Here is a 19,306-nt window from a genome sequence, read left to right as displayed (position 1 = left end):
GTCCTCTTCCTTATTGACTTTTGCTATTCTGAACACTATATTTGATTTTCTTCTTCTGAATACACATCTCTAAATTTCCGCAAAAAAGAAAGGAATACACATCTGTAAAAGTTGGGGTCGTCATTATTTTGGTGGTCATTATGTTATAGCTTGGTTGCCTTGTGTATAATGTATCATTTCAGTTTTGAAATGACCTGTATACACAGCGTGAGGAAAGAAAAAACAACTACGACATTTGTACTAGTAGCACTCAACGGCTATAATCACATTTATACATGATTTGTGTTGGCTTGCATACGTTTGGATGTGCAACCATTAATTTGCTTGCATATCTTTTATATTACTCCCTCCGTTCCTAAATATAAGACCTTCTAGAGATTTCAATACAGACTATATACAGATGTATATAAACACATTTTAGAGTATAGATTCACTCATTTTGCTCCATATACGTTTGGATGTGCAAGCATTAATTGCATGCGTATCTTTATATAGTACTCCCTCCGTTCCTAAATACTTGTCTTTCTAGGCATTTTAACAAGTGACTACATACGGAGCAAAATGAGTGAATCGACACTCTAAAATATGTCTACATACATCCGTATGTAGTAGTCATTTGAAATGTCTAGAAAAACAAGTATTTGGGAACGGAGGGAGTATCAATTAATTTCCTCTACTAATGTCCTTATGTTTCTCCTTTTGGCCAGCACCAGATAACATCAGATAGCACCAGCTGGCTCCTCGTTGAGGGCACCCACATGCTAGCTTTTTCTTATAAATTGTGGAATGGTTATTGTATAACAACCGTAAGGACAACATAGATCTAGTAACACTAGTGAGACGAGAAGCGATGGAAGGAAGGCAAGGCAATGACCGTGCAACAAGGCAGGAGAAGGTAAAAGTAGATAAAATTAGTTGATTCTTCTTCAGATCATCTGTGTGAAGTATTTGGTTTTTGTAATTGTGTGTTGTTCAACTATATTACTAATCCGTGAATGTCCATGAACAAGTTATTTAAAATATCTCCTCATCCTCTGTTGGTTCCCGCATAATTTCAGATCCAATTTGTTTCAAACAATTCTTTTTATGATTTTAATCTACAATAATTTTCGTTATATGAATGGAAGTTTTAAAATGAAGTTGCACAATGATTCTGGAGATAAAATCTCCTTTAGGGCTTGCTCGTTTAATCCCTTTCTCAAAGGGATTGGAGTGGTTTGAAGTGGATTGGGGAGGATTTTGACCTACAGGAAATTTAATCCCTCACAATCCTCTTTAATCCCTCTCAAACCCAATACAACCGGACAAGGCCTTAAGATTTTGATCTACAATACTTTTCGTTATATGGCTCGGGTATTCCTTTTTTAAGAGAAGTCTCGTGTATTCTTATACATATATATGGTTTCCGGTCATACATGTAGTGTAACATAGTATAACGCACACGCAGGCAAGTCGAGGAAGGCGCGGGCGTTCTGGCCCAACGACCTGGAAAACATCATGCGAGGCGCCCTGCCGATGGACCCGCGCGCCAGGATCCACTCAGACGCCACAGCCCTCGTGGACCAGTGTGTCAAGGAGTTCATCAACATGGTCACCATCCAGACCGAAGCGGAGCGCGGAAAGGACGGCAAGAAGAAAATGACTGGCCTCCACGTGATCAAAGCTTTCGACACCCTCGGCTACAGCAACTACGTCGAGCCCCTCACTGAGCACCTCCGCCGGCACCGTGATGATACGAGCTACGTGGGAGTGGGACGCGGCAACAAGCGAGCCACCGCGCAGCCGCAGGCTGCGACGGGGCAGATGGCGCCACAGCCGTCCGACACCACGTTGGGTCCACCGCCGGCCGGCATCACGGTGCAAGGTCAGTTGCCGGCGGCTGCAGTGACGACGGCAACGGAGGAGATGGCACCACAGCCCTCCGTCTTTATGTTCGGTGTATCGCGGCCGGACGGTGTCACGGTGCAAGGTCAGGCGTCGGCGGCCACTGTGACGGCGGCGACGGGGGAGATGGAACCAGCAGCACCACGGCTGTTCGGCTTTGCATTGTGTCAGCCACCTCCACAGAAGCGTGTCTGCCGTGCGTTCTCCGGAGCTGCCCTGGCAAGCAGCTCTAGCATGCCACCTGCCTGTGATGACGAATGAATTAGGGTACCCCTGCTCTTCCTGCTGGCTATCGATGGGATGGGAATATCAGTGATAGGTTATTGTGAACTTGGCATGATTGTTGCTGTACTGTACTATTGGTGTTTGGTTTTGGTTTTAATTCCCGGTCACCATGTGATTTTGTTTTCTTGCGCTCTGACCGTTAATGTTGCTCACCATGATTTAGTTTTGTTGTTCCACGAATATAAGGATGGTCGTTCGTTCCCACATCAGTCTTATCTTACAACACAGACGGTTGTGCAAGACGATGGAGAAGAAGAAGAAGCAGTGAGATTAGGTGGAAGTAGGACGAGATGTCGGGGGAGCTCACCGGCGTCTCTAGAACCTTATTTAAATAGCATGGAGAAAGTAGAAGAAAGTGTAGCGGTGCCAATGTGCATACATATGAGGCGAACAACCGGAGCGGTGAAAAATTATAATCCTTACTTTTACTCCCTCCCTTGGAAAAACATAAGAGCATCTCCAATAGAAAATATAGATGCGGAAAAAACATCTCCGCCTCTCGAAGATGTAAACTACAATACCTTGTGGTGCAAATTTGAATCTCCACCTACAGAAGATATAAAAATGTGACCGCCCGCCAACCGCCCAACTGCCAGTTCCTTTCCCTTCCGTGCGACCGGTCTCCACCCGCCCGACTCCGCCGCCGACCAAATCCACACAAAATCGACGCTGCCGCCCCCCACCCGACACCCCCTGGGCCCGCCGCGACTCCCCCACCCCCCACCCCCCCCCCCCCCCCGTCCCCCGCCGCCTGCCTCGCTAGCCGACCGCCTGGATCCACCGGTTCACTTTCGGCCGCCGCCGAGTCTAAGATTCTCTGGTGGCTGCGGCTGGCATAAACGCCTTCCCCGACGAGGTCTATGATGGGGTAGGATTCATACAAGCCTTGACCCCTGCCGGAGTTATTGGCGGTGTGTCACTCTGCCTGCCTAACGGCCACGAGGCTTGGCCATTCTTCCGGCCGTGCGAAGCCACCCGCATGCTGCGCGGATCTCCCGCCAACGTGCGACTATCTCTTCTGCCCTGCAATCGCCGGCCCCCGCACCCACCACCGCCGATGGCTGCCCAACCTGTAGCCCGCCGGTTTCGTCCACCCCGCAAGCAAGGTGACGAAATTCCTGAAGGTAAAAAATGATGAAACTTGACATTTTTTGTTAGGGGTGGAAAGTAGTTTGACGGTGATTTTTTGCATAGTAGATGAGCTCATGTGACTCATCTTTCTTGGATGATACCTCGTTGGATGCGGATTTTGATTTTAACGAAAAAGAGGACATTGCAATGCTAGTGGCAATGCACAAAGGGAAGAAGCCAAAGCACAATGGTTCCGTGTATGGTTGTCCGTTCATTCGGAGAGAATGGGTTGATGTGCACAAGAGGTTGATTAGCAACTACTTCCGATCACCACCCATTTTTCTTGAGTGGTACTTTCGACGCAGGTTGAGAATGTACAAAGACTTGGTCATCCACATTTGCAATTACGTGAAGCAGCATGATCAATCCTTTGAGCAAAGGAGGAATTGTGCAGGGTTGCTTGGACATAGCACCGAACAGAAGGTTGTTGGGGAGCGCAGTATTTCAAAAAAATTCCTATGATCACACAAGATCTATCTAGAAGATGCATAGCAACGAGAGGGGAGAGTGTGTCTACGTACCCTCGTAGACCGAAAGCGGAAGCGTCTAATAACGCGGTTGATGTAGTCGAACGTCTTCACGATCCACCCGATCAAGTACCGAACGCACGACAGCTCCGCGATCTGCACACGTTCAGCTCGGTGATGTCCCTTATACTCTGGATCTAGTTGAGGCCGAGGGAGAGTTTCATCAGCACAATGGCGTGTTGATGGTGATGATGAAGTTATCGACGCAGGGCTTCGCCTAAGCACTACGATAATATGACCGAGGTGTAAAACTATGGAGGGGGGCACCGCACACGGCTAAAGATCAACGCGTGTGTCTATGGGGTGCCCCCTCCCCGGTATATAAAGGAGGGGAGGAGGAGGCCGGCCGGCCTCAAGGGGCGCGCCTAGGGGGGGGGGGAATCCTACTCCAAGTAGGAATCGGTCCCCCCTTTCCTAGTCCATGTAGGAGAAGAAGGTAGGAGAGGGAGAGGGAGAGGGAAAGAGGGGCCGTGTCCCCTCCCCTAGTCCTATTCGGACTCCCCTTGGTGGGGGAGCACCTCCTGGCTGCCGCCATCTCTCTCCCCTAAGGCCCACTAAGGTCCATTACTTCCCCGGGCGGTTCCGGTAACCCCTCCGGCACTCCAGTTTTATCCGAAACCACCCGGAACACTTCCGGTGTCCGAATATAAGCTTCCAATATATCAATCTTTAAGTCTTGACCATTTCGAGACTCGTAGTCTTGTCTGTGATCTCATCTGGGGACTCCGAACAATCTTCGGTACATCAAATCACATAACTCATAATAAAATCATCATCGAACGTTAAGGGTGCGGACCCTAGGGGTTCGAGAACTATGTAGACATGACCGAGACACATCTACGGTCAATAACCAATAGCGGAACCTAGATGCTCATATTGGCTCCTACATATTCTACGAAGATCTCTATCGGTCAAACCGCATAACAACATATGTTGTTCCCTTTGTCATCGGTATGTTACTTGCCCGAGATTCGATCGACGGTATCATCATACCTAGTTCAATCTCGTTACCGGCAAGTCTCTTTACTCGTTCCGTAATGCATCATCCCGTGGCTAACTCATTAGACACATTGCTTGCAAGGCTCATAGTGATGTGCATTACCGAGACGGCCCAGAGATACCTCTCCGAAACACGGAGTGACAAATCCTAATGTCGATCTATGCCAAATCAACAAACACCATCGGAGACACCCGTAGAGCATCTTTATATACACCCAGTTACGTTATGACATTTGATGGCACACTAAGTGTTCCTCCAGTATTCGGGAGTTGCATAATCTCATAGTCATAGGAACATGTATAAGACATGAAAAAACCAATAGCAATAAACTAAATGATCATAGTGCTAAGCTAACGGATGGGTCTTGTCCGTCACATCATTCTATAATGATGTGATGACAACACATGTGTATGGTCAGGAAACATAACCATCTTTGATTAACAGCTAATCAAGTAGAGGCATACTAGGGACACTTTGTTTTGTCTATGTGTTCACACATGTACTAAGTTTCCGGTTAATACAATCTCTAGCATGAATAATAAACATTTACCATGATATAGAAATATAAATAACAACTTTATTATTGCCTCTACGGCTTATTTCCTTCAGTCTCCCACTTGTACTAGAGTAAATAATCTAGTTCACATCGCCATGTGATTTAACACCAATAGTTCACATCACCATGCGACCAAACACACAAAGGGTTTACTAGAGTCAATAATCTAGTTCACATCGCCATGTGATTAGCACCAGAAGAGTACTAAGGTGTGATCATATTTTGCTTGGGAGAGAAGTTTAGTCAACGGGTCTGCCACATTCAGATCTGTATGTATTTTGTAAATTTTTTATGTCTACAATGCTCTTCACGGAGCTACTCTAGATAATTTCTCCCACTTTCAATATGTATCCAGATTGAGACTTAGAGTCATCTGGATCAGTGTCAAAGCTTGCATCGACATAAATTTTTAACACAAACTCTTTATCACCTCCATAACCAAGAAACACTAAGATAACTCTGACCTGGATCACTATTCTACCCTCTTGCCAAACTCATGGTGAGGTACACAATAGGTTTCGTACACAACATAGCATACTTTATAGAACCTCTGACTAAGGCATAGGGAATGACTTTTCATTCTCTTTCTATTTTCTGCCATGGTCGGGTTTTGAGTCCTTACTCAACTTCACACCTTGCAAGACAGGCGAGAACGCCTTCTTTGACTGTTCCAATTTGAACTACTTCAAAATCTTTTCAAGGTATGTACTCATTGAAAAAACTTGTCAAGCGTCTTGATCTCTCTATAGATCTTGATGCTGAATATGTACGCAGGTTCATCAAGGTCTTTCTTTGAAAAACTCCTTTCAAACACTCCTTTATGCTTTCCAGAAAATTCTACATCATTTCCAATCAACAATATGTCATTCACATATACTTATCAGAAAGGCTGTAGTGCTCCCACTCACTTTCTTGTAAATACAGGTTTCACAATAAGTCTGCATAAAGCCATATGCTTTGATTACCTTATCAAAGCATATATTCCAACTCCGAGATGCTTGCACCAGTCCATACATGGATTGCTGGAGCTTGCACACTTTGTTAGCACCATTAGGATTGAGAAAATGTTCTGGTTGCATCATATACAACTCGTCTTTAATAAATCCATTAAGGAATATACTTTTGACATCCATTTGCCAGATTTTAACGCGGCAATTGCTAACATGATTCGGACATACTTTTAAGCATCGATACGAGTGAGAAAATCTCATAGTAGTCAACACCTTGAACTTTGTCGAAAACCTTTTGCGACAATTCGAGCTTTGTAGATAGTAACACTACTATCAGCGTCTGACTTCCTCTTGAAGATCTATTTATTCTCAATGGCTTGATGATCATCGGGTAAGTCAATCGAAGTCCATACTTTGTTCTCACATGTGGATCCCATCTCAGATTTCATGGCTTAAACTTATTTCGTGGAATCTGGGCTCATCATCTCTTCCTCATAGTTCGTAGGTTCTTCATGGTCAAGTAACATGACCTCCAGAATAGGATTACCATACCACTCTCGTGCAAATAGTACTCTGGTTAACCTATGAGGTTCGGTGGTAACTTGATCAGAAGTTTCATGATCATCATCATTAACTTCCTCACTGGTTGGTGTAGGAATCAATGGAACAGATTTTTGTGGTGAACTACTTTCCAATATGGGAGAAGGTACAATTACCTCATGAAGTTCTACTTTCCTCCCACTCCCTTCTTTCAAGAGAAACTCCATCTCCAGAACGGATCCATTCATAGCAACGAATATCTTGCCTTCGGATCTATCATAGAAGGTGTACCCAACAGTTTCTTTTGGGTATCCTATGAAGACGCACTTCTCCGATTTGGGTTCAAGCTTATCAGGTTGAAACTTTTTCACATAAGCATCGCAACCCCAAACTTTAAAAAACGACAACTTTGGTTTCTTGCCAAACCATAGTTCATATGGTGTCGTCTCAACGGATTTAGACGGTGCCCTATTAAACGTCAATGCTGCTGTCTCTAATGCATAACCCCAAAATGATAGTGGTAAATCGGTAAGAGACATCATAGATCGCACCATATTTAATAAAGTACGGTTACGATGTTCGGACACACCATTATGCTGTGGTGTTCTAGGTGGCATGAGTTGCGAAACTATTCCACATTGTTTCAAATGAAGACCAAACTCGTAACTCGAATATTCGCCTCCGCTATCAGATCGTAGAAACTTTATTTTTCTTGTTACGATGATTTTCCACTTCACTCAGAAATTCTTTGAACTTTTCAAATGTTTCAGACTTATGTTTCATTAAGTAGATATACCCATATATGCTCAAATCATCTGTGAAGGTGAGAAAATAACAATACCCGCCACGAGCCTGAAGCTAACGAGCGATGTGTCCGGCGGGTATCGATGCTTCTTCTGCACGCTACCCAAACAAAAGCTTCGAGCAGAAGCTAACGAGCCTTCCACAGCAAGCTACCCAGATGGCTTCTCTCGTAAGCCACTCAGTCCGTGTCAGTATCACACTAATGCACCGTCCCCAAAGATTATATGACGAGTTGGAAATATTTGACAGTGCAGTTCAAGGATCACATTTGCAATAATTTTGTCAGAGGTACAATGCAGTCAAAACATATGCCTACCGCAAGGATCGAGTGTTCGGAGGCACATTCTTCTTATACATATGGTGAGCATGCATCCCCAACCATATCAGCCGCTCATATGGGATACGACAATGATCCAGCAGATATACCTAAGAAAGGTACGGATCCAACAACCTCATGGGCCATGCAAATAAACATAAGCAAAGATACACACCTTATGAATTGACAAGATCTAGGGATGACATCACCGAATCAACCGTCTTGACAATGGTCATCAAGGTCATTATTCCCACACCAGACAAGGTGATATCATGAAACCTTGTCACCCTATTATATGGTTGGCCTCAACAAAGAGCTCTGTACAGCTACAAGCCCCGAACATATGTCATATGTGGGCGGACCCAGGTCAGAAAATAAGCAAAAGGAATAATGCCAACAATATTGCACTAGCCACAGCCCTGGCCATATGAAGAATCAAGGACATGTGTGGCCAAGTTATTTCAGTAAGGTATCCTGACAAAGAAAATCATGACCATTAAAGGGTGAGACGAACAACAAAGGTATGATGATTTTTGCATGACCAACAGGGTCCGGATACCCAAATCAGTTGGAGGACATAATTCCATATGGATCCACAAAGGCATACTCTTAGCAGCCTACTCTGTTTTACAAGGATCTCGCTGACCCGCTAGGAATGGTTAATATGGAAAATCCAAATAGGTATACCGACAAAATGAGAAAATCAAAATCTGAACAATCAGCTCAGACCCGGTATACTCACCGACAGAATCAAGTACATGGTCAGTCTATCAGCAAAAGCATTTGTCTGTCAGCCCCTGTCGGGCCAGTCTCAAGATGTAAATATTTGAGGTATGACACAACTATAACTCCATACACCATTTATATTGCTCCTGACAAAAGGCAGTCAGATCTTTGGTGCATATCTCATGCTCGAGCCAAAGAAATAAATCAAAATCAGTACCACCTATGAGCAGTCATATCCTGTCAAAAGATGGCCATGATCAATTCTCAACATTTATTGAAACCAGAAGGCCTGAATTTATTTGAAGCAACCCCATGACAGAAGTATTAAGGTTTTCATGACAAAAAGGAAATTTATGCTGAGATCCATTGGAGATCTCCACAGATATGGAAGAATTTATGCTGAGATCCATTGGAGATCACCGCAGAAATTTATGCTGAGATCCATTGGAGATCACCGCAGATATTCAGCAAAAGGAAGTGTTATATGAGCAAAAACCCGTCAGAATTTGGGGAAAGGTGAAGCAAACCACCTAGAGCAAGGTAATCAAATCATATAAAATTATTGGGGGAACAATAACTAAAGGAAAAGGATACCCGAGCTGGAAACGGTGTCCTCAAGTCATACTTGTTCCCTGAGCAACGAAATCTCAAGGACGAGATTTCTTTAAGGGGGTAAGTGTTGTAACAGCCTGGATTTTGGCCCTTTTCTTTTTCTTTTGACTTATTTGATTTTTCTCTGTTTTTCTTTTTGGAGTGGTTCTGTGGCCTTGTCATCTGGGAAGTCATCCTCATGTCCCTTCCCAAGTGGCTCATCATCCTCAAAACCTTGCCAAGATCATGTCACTCCACTGCTTGACCAAACCCTAAAATCTTTTTCTAGGGAATATTCCTTTTTCCTATTAAAGGAATAACCATGTCTGCCCTAGGTTGTGAAGCAACCCATATTTCTGTCCATACAAAAATCCCCAAATAATTCTTATAAATTGTTTGGGTCATATCTTCCTCAAATATGGCAAAATATTTCATTGGCCATATTTCCCATCATGCTCAATAAATTAATTTCCTATTCTGTCCTAAATGGCACATTGTGAAGCAAGTGCTATTTATCTTTGCCCATTTGCTCCCAAACTTTTTGGGCATGATATATCATCCAAATAATTGACCCGTGCCAAAAATCAACTTTATTTGCCTAGCCAAACTTCCTCAGTGATTTTTCAAAGTTCCTATTCTTGTGCTCATATTATCTCACTCCTTTGTGAAGCCTTTGTGAAGGAAGTGCTAGATAGAATTATCCAAATTAATTGAAATTTTCAAGCCTATTCTTGTGCTCATATCTCACTCCTACAAATTTCAGCTCTATCCCTTGATTTATGTGAGCACAATATCAAATCTTTGATTCTGTCAATATTTTCAGGTTGTGAAGCAAGTATATTTTATATTGCTTCATTTTGCCTGAAAATTTACCAGAGCATTCTCCTACCCAAATAACTTCTCTCCACCAAGTTTGGCACCATTTCACCTAGCCAATATTTCTCCAAAAAAACTTGCAAGTTCCTGGACATAGGGAATAGCTGTGAAGGAAGTACCATTTTGGTAAAACCAATTGGTATGAAATTTTTACAGCACTTTTATCTGGCCAAATCACTAAGCCTTGCAAAGTTTCATCTCTAGTGGTTACTATATGTGAGTGAACCATCATGATCTTGATTCTGGACCCATAATGTGAGTTACAAAGCAACTATATTAGTTTGTGCTCCATTATGCCCCAAAACCTCCAGGATCATAGTCCTTCCTTAGTTAATCATCATAGACAACTCCATTGCTCACAAACTCCTTCCTGTTGATCAGCAGTTTTCACCCAAGTTTACTGCAGTAAACTTCAGAGAGTGCTTACCATTTAACCAGAACAGTTTTAATCGATCTAGCACCGTAGTTGAGGCCTACCCAGGATGAACTATGCACTAGACAACATGTCCAAGTCCCTCTCCCCCGCTAGATGCCAGTGCACGCGGTGACCGCGTTAATGGCTAGCCTGTGCGCGTGCTCCACTGTCGTTGGCCGCGCCCAGGATGGATTCTTGCTCGGGCCCCTCCTCCTCTCGTCGCCTCCGCGTGCATGACCGTGTCCAACCTCTTCCTCTCGTCATCGTCGTTGCCTTGGACCCCTCTCCCCCTCCGTCCACTTCCTCACCGACGTAAGCCGCCGCGCGTCCATGGGCGAACAGTGGCGGTTCGACTCTGTTCGTCGCCGTCGTCATTGTCGGGACCCCGACCCTAAGTCACAACGATCTAGCATGTAACACTTCATATCACTTTGCGGCCTCACGCACGGTATTCCCACGGGTGCTACCTTACCTGGCCTGGGACCGTTTGCGCCTTTTGGCTCATGTATATGATAGCGTCGCTAGCATCCATATGACTAGAGAACCCGGGCCGACATGACTAGTCGTGAACTCAAAGTGGCACTAACTTACAGGGACAGGCATACAAGAATCAACCTCAAGCATGTCGGTCAACAGCGTATGAATCCGGGCTGTGGCACTAGGCTAACAGGACTCCGGGAACCCGGGCTGTAGCAGGCTAGGCATGACAACGGATGTCACCGCGTGAGATTTCCCCGAAGGGACAGACACAGGAACAAAGTGAATCACATGCCGGCCAGTCAAGTGTTCCGGAGCAGTAGTGCTGGGCTAGCAGGACTCCGGTGAGCCGGGCTGTAGCGGACTACTATGGCTCATGGAAGCACAAGACTACATTTCCCCATAAGAGAGGCTACCAGGGATAAACAACTAGGTTGTCGGATCCCACACATAGCAGTACACGTTACACGTACGCATAACATGCAAGTATGTGCTGTACAACATGGCATCACAACATAACTCAAACTCATATAGATAAAGGCCCATAAGAGCCACATAACATTCAATACAAACAGGGGTCTCATGACCCAATATTCAGAGCATACAAGCAACGGAAGCATTACATGTCTGAGTACAGACAACTACAAAAGGAAAAGACTAAGAAGCCTGACTAAACACGACCCTCCCAAGGGTACAAGATCGTTGCTGCGATACAAGCTACTCGTCGAAGTCACTAGTGTAACCAACTGCAAAACATAAATAAGCAAACGTGAGTACGAAGGTACTCAGCAAGTCTTACATCAGAACTATCTACATATGCAACATTATCAACAAAGGGGGTGGTGGCGTCTTAATAGCAGCAAGCCAGCTTTGACTCAGTGGCTAACCTATACTACGAGTATCAGAAACTTCTTTGAGGTGAGAAGACACACACGAGTCCACATATTCACCATATCAATACTCCACTATGGATCCGTTCTCGTCTCCCTACGAGAAGGCCATCCATAGCACTCACGCTTATCTTGCGGATTTTAGGGTATCCATTTCAAGTTGTCTATGTACTTCATAAGTCCTCCAAGTTTCCACATCCGAGGAAAACAGCTATTCGAATAGATAATGTTGACCCTGCAGGGGTGTACTTCTTCACACATGCTCTCGCCACTTATCGCCCTGTACACGTCATGTACCTCGCCAACCTTCAAGCGGAAGCCGGGCGAGGGTGTCGGCCACGACCTGACTAACCACACAAGTCTCTGGTCCAGGTGTATCGCCTATTCGAGTTCCATTCGCAAGGAGTTCCGGCCGAAGTCTCCAGTACGGCCCCAAACGATGTGTGCAGGGTTCCCAAGCCCACCATCCCGGTGCCACTTGGTACACCGTGCCACGGTGCCTAGTCTGTCCCAAGTCCGTCCCGTTGGACACCACCTGGTAGACAAGTAGCACTACATACAAACGCCAGAAACTGGTTGCAACTCCTGGACAGAGATCAAGTGGATTAATAAGCCGAGAGGGGCCGGATAACCGGAACCCAATGTGTGGTAGTAACTGGACTTGGACAACATACACAGAACTCAGTGCTTAGGGACAGTTCCAATGAAACAACCCACCATGTACTCCTACATGGCCTCTCATCGCTACCTTTACCAAAACGTGTTCACACACTTAGCCTTTATCGGTAGGACATGTTCACCACTCCGATTCATTCCCGATGAATCAGACCTGACACAACTCTAAGCATAACTGGCATAAAGAAAACAAGCATGGATGAGTAGGCACATCAAGGCTCAAGCAACTCCTACTCATGCTAGTGGGTTTCAACTATTTACTGTGGCAATGACAGGTCATGTAGAGGAATGGGTTCAACTACCGCAGCAGAAAGTAGCAGTTTGAATCGTTGTTGTCCTAATGCAGTATAAGGAGCAGGAGCGAGAGAGTGGGATTTATCGAAATGCTCAAGGGGGTTGCTTTCCTGATAGACGACGAAGGGGCACTGCTCCTCTGACAGGTACTCAGGAACACCTTCCGGAGTGGGACCTATCAAGAAAAAATGGTGCCGGCAATCAATCCACAGACAAATGCAACAAAATTATGCATGAACATGACATGTGCAAATGCTAGTGTTTGGTCTAATGCAAGATGCTACCAAATTGGTTGAAGCTCATTTGAATCAAAGATTCAAATGCAATTTCAAAATGAAGCATTTAAAATGCCCATATTATGTTTTCACTTATACAACATGTATAAGTTAGTTTTTCATGCATGTAACTGGCATAAATGGATTCCTTGAATTTTTCTGATAATTTTTCATATATAATTTATTTCATTCTGAGCTACGGTTTGAATTATTATGATTTTTAGAAGTTTAAGCAATATTCTGGAATTTCCTCAGTTAAAATAATTCCAGAAATCAATTATTGCATCAGCTTGAGGTCAACATTGCGTCAACAGGTCAACTGGGTTGACCCAGGTCAAACCTGACCAGTGGGACCCACTGGTCAGTGACTAACTAAACTAACCTAGTTTAATTAACACTAACCTAGGTTAAACTAATTAGTTTTAAACCTAATCTAAACTAATTAACCGGGCGGGGCCCACATGTCAGAGACCCAGGGGAGGTCAAATCCCCTGGTTAACCGAGCAAAACTGCCGGCGGCTCGACGCCGGCGAGGCCAGACGCGGCGGCGCGGCACGGGAAGGCGCTACAGGGCGCCATTTGGCGCGCGTAGTGCAGCTACGGGGTGCGGACGCTCGTCCGCATCCAGCCGTGGTGGTGGCGTGGCCGGGGAGCGGCCGGAGTGGCGCCGGCGATGATGAGTGTGGCGGCCGGAGATCAGGTGCGTGCCGGTTAGCGTTGCGGGGTGCAAGCGGGCAAGGGGAGGCGCTAGCGAGGCTCAGCACGGGGCAGCAAGCTCGGTGGATACTCGTCTGGGACCAAATGGTCATCGGAGCATTGCCGCCGACGAGCTCGGGCGGCGGCGCTGTTTGGTCGACAAGGGGGCGACGGCTGCGGGGCATAAACGAGCTCGGCAAGAGGGGGAACAGACGCAGAATCTCACAGTGGAGGCGACGGGATGGTCAGCGGGCTCGGGGACGAGTCGGAGACGATGAACGGGCGCCGACGACGATCTCGGCGGCGACAGGTTGAAGACGACGGAATTGATGGCGAAGCAGAGCTGCTGGCGATGTTTGGCATGACGATGAGGATGAAGGCAACGAGGCGAATCCCTGGGGCACGTCGGGGAGGCGAGAGGGAGGCGGTGGCTGCGGCTATGGCGAACGGTGGTGACGGACTCCGTTCGGAAGCGAGCAGAGAAGGGGGAGTGGGTCCAGAGCGAGAGGGGAGACACGCATGGGTCGAAGGAGGTGCGTGGCGACGCGAGGGAAGGTCCAGGTGATGGGAGGACAGCTAGGCAGGGTGGAGGTGGCGCGCGGTGGCCGCGCGCGTGCGTCGTGCCCAGGCGACTGGCAAGAGGTAGAAGACGGGGCTGCCCTTGGTGGGCTGGGCCGCCAGATGGGCGGGCCAGCTGGGCTGTAACAGTGCCAGGCCAAAGGTAAGCTTTTCCTTTTTTTGTTTTCTTTTCTATTTCTCACATTTGTTTATAAATACCAGCACAAATATAAAAATGTTGAGATTCCTTGTGACCACTAGTTATAATATACCAGAGGCCCTCATCAAATTCCAACATTTTTGGAGCCTCTAAAATATTTATATTATTTAAAACAGCTCCAATTCAAATACATATGGGTTCATTCAAAAATCCAAAATGTTTAGCAAAAATGTGCATCACCTTTGGTTGTTGCTTGCAACATTTTCCAAAGACCATGAACATTTTTGAAGAGCATTTTGGGTTTATTGAAATTCCATTTTTAAATTAACCTATTTGAATTTGCTTTGGTGCTAGGGTTTGAAACATCCCCATTTCAATTTCATTTGAAACTTAACATGATGCACAAAGCAAACCTATAACATACCAGAACTAGGGATGTGACAACTCGCCCCCACTCAGAAGAATCTCGTCCCGAGATTCAGGAGTTGGCGGAAAGAAAGCGGGGTACTCAAGTCGAAGACGATCTTCTCGCTCCCAAGTAGCTTCTCTCTCGGAATGATGAGACCAGTGAACCTTGAGAAACTTGATGTTATGACGTTGAGTGACACGCTCTGCTTGATCCAAAATGCGAACGTGGTACTCTCGATAAGTGAGGTTATCTTGGATATCAAGCGTTTCGTGGTCCACTCCGCGGATGGGATCCAAGAAGCAACGCCTGAGTTGAGAGACATGGAAGACATCATGAACTCGAGAAAGATGTGGGGGTAGTTCCAACTGGTAGGCAACCTCTCCTCGTTTAGCGAGAATGCGAAAAGGACCGATGTAACGAGGAGCCAATTTCCCCTTGATACCGAAATGATGGGTACCCTTCAAAGGGGTAACTCGAAGGTAAGCCTTGTCGCCAACTTCATAAGCCACTTCCTTATGACAATGGTCATACTGGCTCTTTTGACGAGATTGAGCTGTTTTCAAATTCTCACGAATGATGCGAACTTGCTCTTCTGCCTCCTGGATCATATCCGGTCCAAAGAATTGTCTTTCACCGGTTTCTGACCAGTTCAAAGGTGTTCGACATCTTCGTCCATACAGAATCTCAAAGGGTGCTTTCTTAAGACTGGATTGGTAGCTATTGTTATAAGCAAACTCGGCAAAGGGAAGACATTTTTCCCAATCCATACCGAATGAGATAACGCAAGCTCTAAGCATGTCTTCAAGAATTTGGTTGACCTTTCCACCTGACCACTTGACTCAGGGTGGAAAGCGGTATTGAAGGAAAGATTGGTTCCCAAGGCATTCTGGAAACTTTCCCGGAAATGAGAGGTGAAAAGACTGCCACAGTCTGAATTGATCTCTAGCGGAACACCATGGAGTGACACTATTCGAGAGATATATAAGTCAGCGAGCTGACTAGCAGTGATACTCTATCGAACAGGTAGGAAGTGAGCCACTTTGGAGAGACGATCAATGACTACGAAGACAGCATTATTTCCTTTCTTGGTCCTGGGAAAGCCGGTGACGACGTCGATACCAACTTTGTCCCATTTCCACTCGGGAATAGCTAAAGGTTGAAGGGTGCCAGCAGGTCTTTGATTCTCTGCCTCAACGCGACGACAAACGTCAAAGTTGGCAATATACTGAGTGATTTCTCTCTTCATCCTAGTCCACCAGAACCTCTGGCGTAGGTCCTGATACATCTTTGTACTACCGGGATGAATCGTGAGAGGGGATTCATGGGCCTCCTTAAGGATCAGTTGTTGCATCTGTTGACATTTGGGAACCACCAAATGGTTTCCAAAGTAAACAACACCTCGTTCATCCATAGAGAAACAGTGAGCAACTCCCTTGGAAATTTTTTTTCTTGATCCGGGAGATTCCCGTATCATGCTTCTGAGCCTCTATGATCTGATCCGTAAGGGTAGGTTTCGCCACCAAGGTAGAAAGGGAACCATGAGGAGCTATGTGAAGGTTAAGCTTACAGAATTCCTCATGGAGGGGTGATTGACATTGTTGCAACATGAGGTTGTTGCAATAGGATTTACGACTTAGAGCATCAGCCATGACATTGGCTTTGCCTGGGGTGTAGGTGATTCCTAAGTCGTAATCCGAGATCAACTCCAACCAACGTCTCTGTCTGAGATTCAAATCCGGTTGGGTGAAGATATACTTGAGACTCTGATGGTTAGTGTAGATTTCGCAACGGTTACCAAGAAGGTAATGTCGCCAAGTCTTAAGTGCATAGACTACGGCTGCAAGCTCTAGATCATGTCTAGAATAATTTTCCTCATGTGGATGCAACTGTCGAGATGCATAGGCAATCACATGACGATCCTGCATAAGAATGCAACCTAGTCCTTGACGCGAAGCGTCGCAATAGACAACAAAGTCTTTAGTGAAATCCGGTGGCACGAGTATGGGCGCAGAAGTCAGGCGTCTTTTCAGTTCCTGAAAACTGTGCTCACACTGTGGGGTCCACTCAAACCTTTTATCTTTCTTGAGAAGTTCCGTGAGGGGTTTGGCTACTTTGGAGAAGTTTTCAATGAAGCGGCGACAATAACTGGCTAGACCAAGGAAACTCCTAACTTGTTTGACCGTTTCGGGTGGAGTCCAATCGAGAACGGCTTTAAATCTCTTGGGATTGATAGCAATGCCCTTACAAGAGATCATGTGGCCCAAATAGCTCACTTCTGGCAACCAAAATTCACACTTGGAGAACTTGGCATAAAGGCGGTGCTCTCTGTGTTTTTCTATCACAAGTCTAAGATGTGCGGCATGCTCTTCCTCGTTCTTCGAGTAAATAAGAATATCATCGAGATAAACCACGACGAACTTATCTAAGTACTCCATAAAGATCGAGTTCATCAAGCGGGATAAAGTAGCTGGAGCACTGGTTAGGCCGAAGGACATCACGGTGTACTCATATTGACCATAACGAGTGACAAAGGCCGTTTTGGGGATGTCCCCATTTCTGATTTTGATTTGGTGGTAGCCTAACCTCAAATCCATCTTGGAAAAGACTAAGGATCCAGCGAGCTGATCATACAGGTCGTTGATCCTGGGGAGCGGATACTTGTTCTTTATCGTGACCACATTAACGGGGCGATAATCTACAACCATCCGATCCATACCATCCTTCTTCTTGACGAAGAGGACAGGACAAGCCCAAGGAGAAGAACTGGGACGGATGAAACCCTTTTGCAAGGACTCATCAAGTTGTTTCTTAAGCTCGGCTAACTCCAAAGGTGCCATCTTGTATGGTCTCCTAGAGATTGGAACAGTTCCTGGGATAAGTTCTATGACAAACTCTACATCTTGTTGTCTCTGCATTAATGGCCTTGTTCACAAGAGCCTGGAAAGTATCACAATGATGCAAGTGGAGATCACGACCCAACTTAGGGTTGAGACCCTTCCGGAACCTAGCCTGCTTCTTAGCGTCCGTGGACACTTCTTCCGTAGCATAGCGGGCGAGGTTTCCAAACTCTCTACTGTAAGCATCAACAGGCAGCTTACCCTGGGTAAAACTACAAAACTCTTCCCTCTTGCGGTCAATGAGAGCCTGAGGAATGTAGTGCTCATAGCTCTGCCACCAAATACTAGAAGGACCTTCCAGGTGATAGGAAGCATAGGTGACCTTGACACCTTCATCTACGTTCGCAGAATGCAACTTGTGAGTGATGCTTCGGAGCCAGTCATCTGCATCGAGTGGCTCAATGGAATGATGGAAGGTGGGTGGTTTCAGACCAATGAAGTCGGTGATGGAAACCAACTTCTTACGCTGATGTGCGGTGTTCTGCTCAATCTGTGCTACCAAGCGGTTAGTCTCACGCTTGTTCCTCTCAGATGCTAACAAGAACTCTGCCATGAAAGGCCGATTAGGAGGATCCTCATCCCTACCATCTCCATGGTTCTTGCTATGAGCAACTGAACCTTGGTTAGCAGACAACATCCTGGCACAGAAACTAGGGAAACAAGGATGGAATTAGCGTCGACATAGGGATGCGGAATGTAATGCAAAAGCATTGGAAACTCTTGAAATCCTAAGACAATTTGGTAGCATAACGGCTGTAAGTGCTCAAAAAGATTTTGAGACATTCATCAAAGGAATAGCATAATCACTTAGCATCATAATATCAAGGTTCTGGGTCAAAATGATGACACACGGAAGTAGTAGAACTGTACAGAGACACAACCCAACAATCCTAAGACTTTACGGTTTAGTAACATGTCATTCTGAGAGATAGAGGAGAAGCCTAGGCCTTAACCCTCGTAGAAAAGAAGAGGCTGACTCAGAAAGAATGACATGACGTAAAGGAGTAAAAAGAGCCTTACGTTCCCTTCCACAATCAATTCCCTTATATAACTAAAGCATTTCTAGACTCAACTTCGACAAGTTTGGCTTGGTAATCCTACAGTCAGTCAGGCTCTGATACCAACGCTGTCGGGACCCCGATCCTAAGTCACAATGATCTAGCATGTAACACTTCATATCATTTTGCGGCCTCACACACGGTATTCCCACGGGTGCCACCTTACCTGGCCCGGGACCGTTTGCGCCTTTTGGCTCACGTATATGATAGCGTCTCTAGAATCCATATGACCAGAGAACCCGGGCCGACATGATTACTCGTGAACCCGAAATGGCACTAACTTACAGGGACAGGCCTACATGAATCAACGTCGAGC

The 19,306-nt window shown here is 45.7% G+C and overlaps 1 protein-coding gene across 1 annotated transcript; it reads left to right on the top strand.

Moving 5' to 3' along the window:
- The first annotated feature begins 1,497 nt into the window (after nucleotides 1–1,497).
- LOC147958978 (nuclear transcription factor Y subunit B-10-like) lies at nucleotides 1,498–2,145 on the top strand. The gene has a single exon (XM_087534672.1). It carries the CDS (start codon nucleotides 1,498–1,500, stop codon nucleotides 2,143–2,145), a length of 648 nt encoding a protein of 215 aa, XP_087390798.1.
- The last annotated feature ends 17,161 nt before the right edge of the window (nucleotides 2,146–19,306 follow it).

Source organism: Triticum urartu, chromosome 7A, assembly GCF_056163025.1.
Source record: "Triticum urartu cultivar PI428250 chromosome 7A, HENAU_Tu73, whole genome shotgun sequence".
Classification (NCBI taxonomy): domain Eukaryota; kingdom Viridiplantae; phylum Streptophyta; class Magnoliopsida; order Poales; family Poaceae; genus Triticum; species Triticum urartu.
The sequence above is the reverse complement of the archived record's forward strand: the minus strand, read 5'-3'. Positions and strand labels throughout refer to the sequence as shown.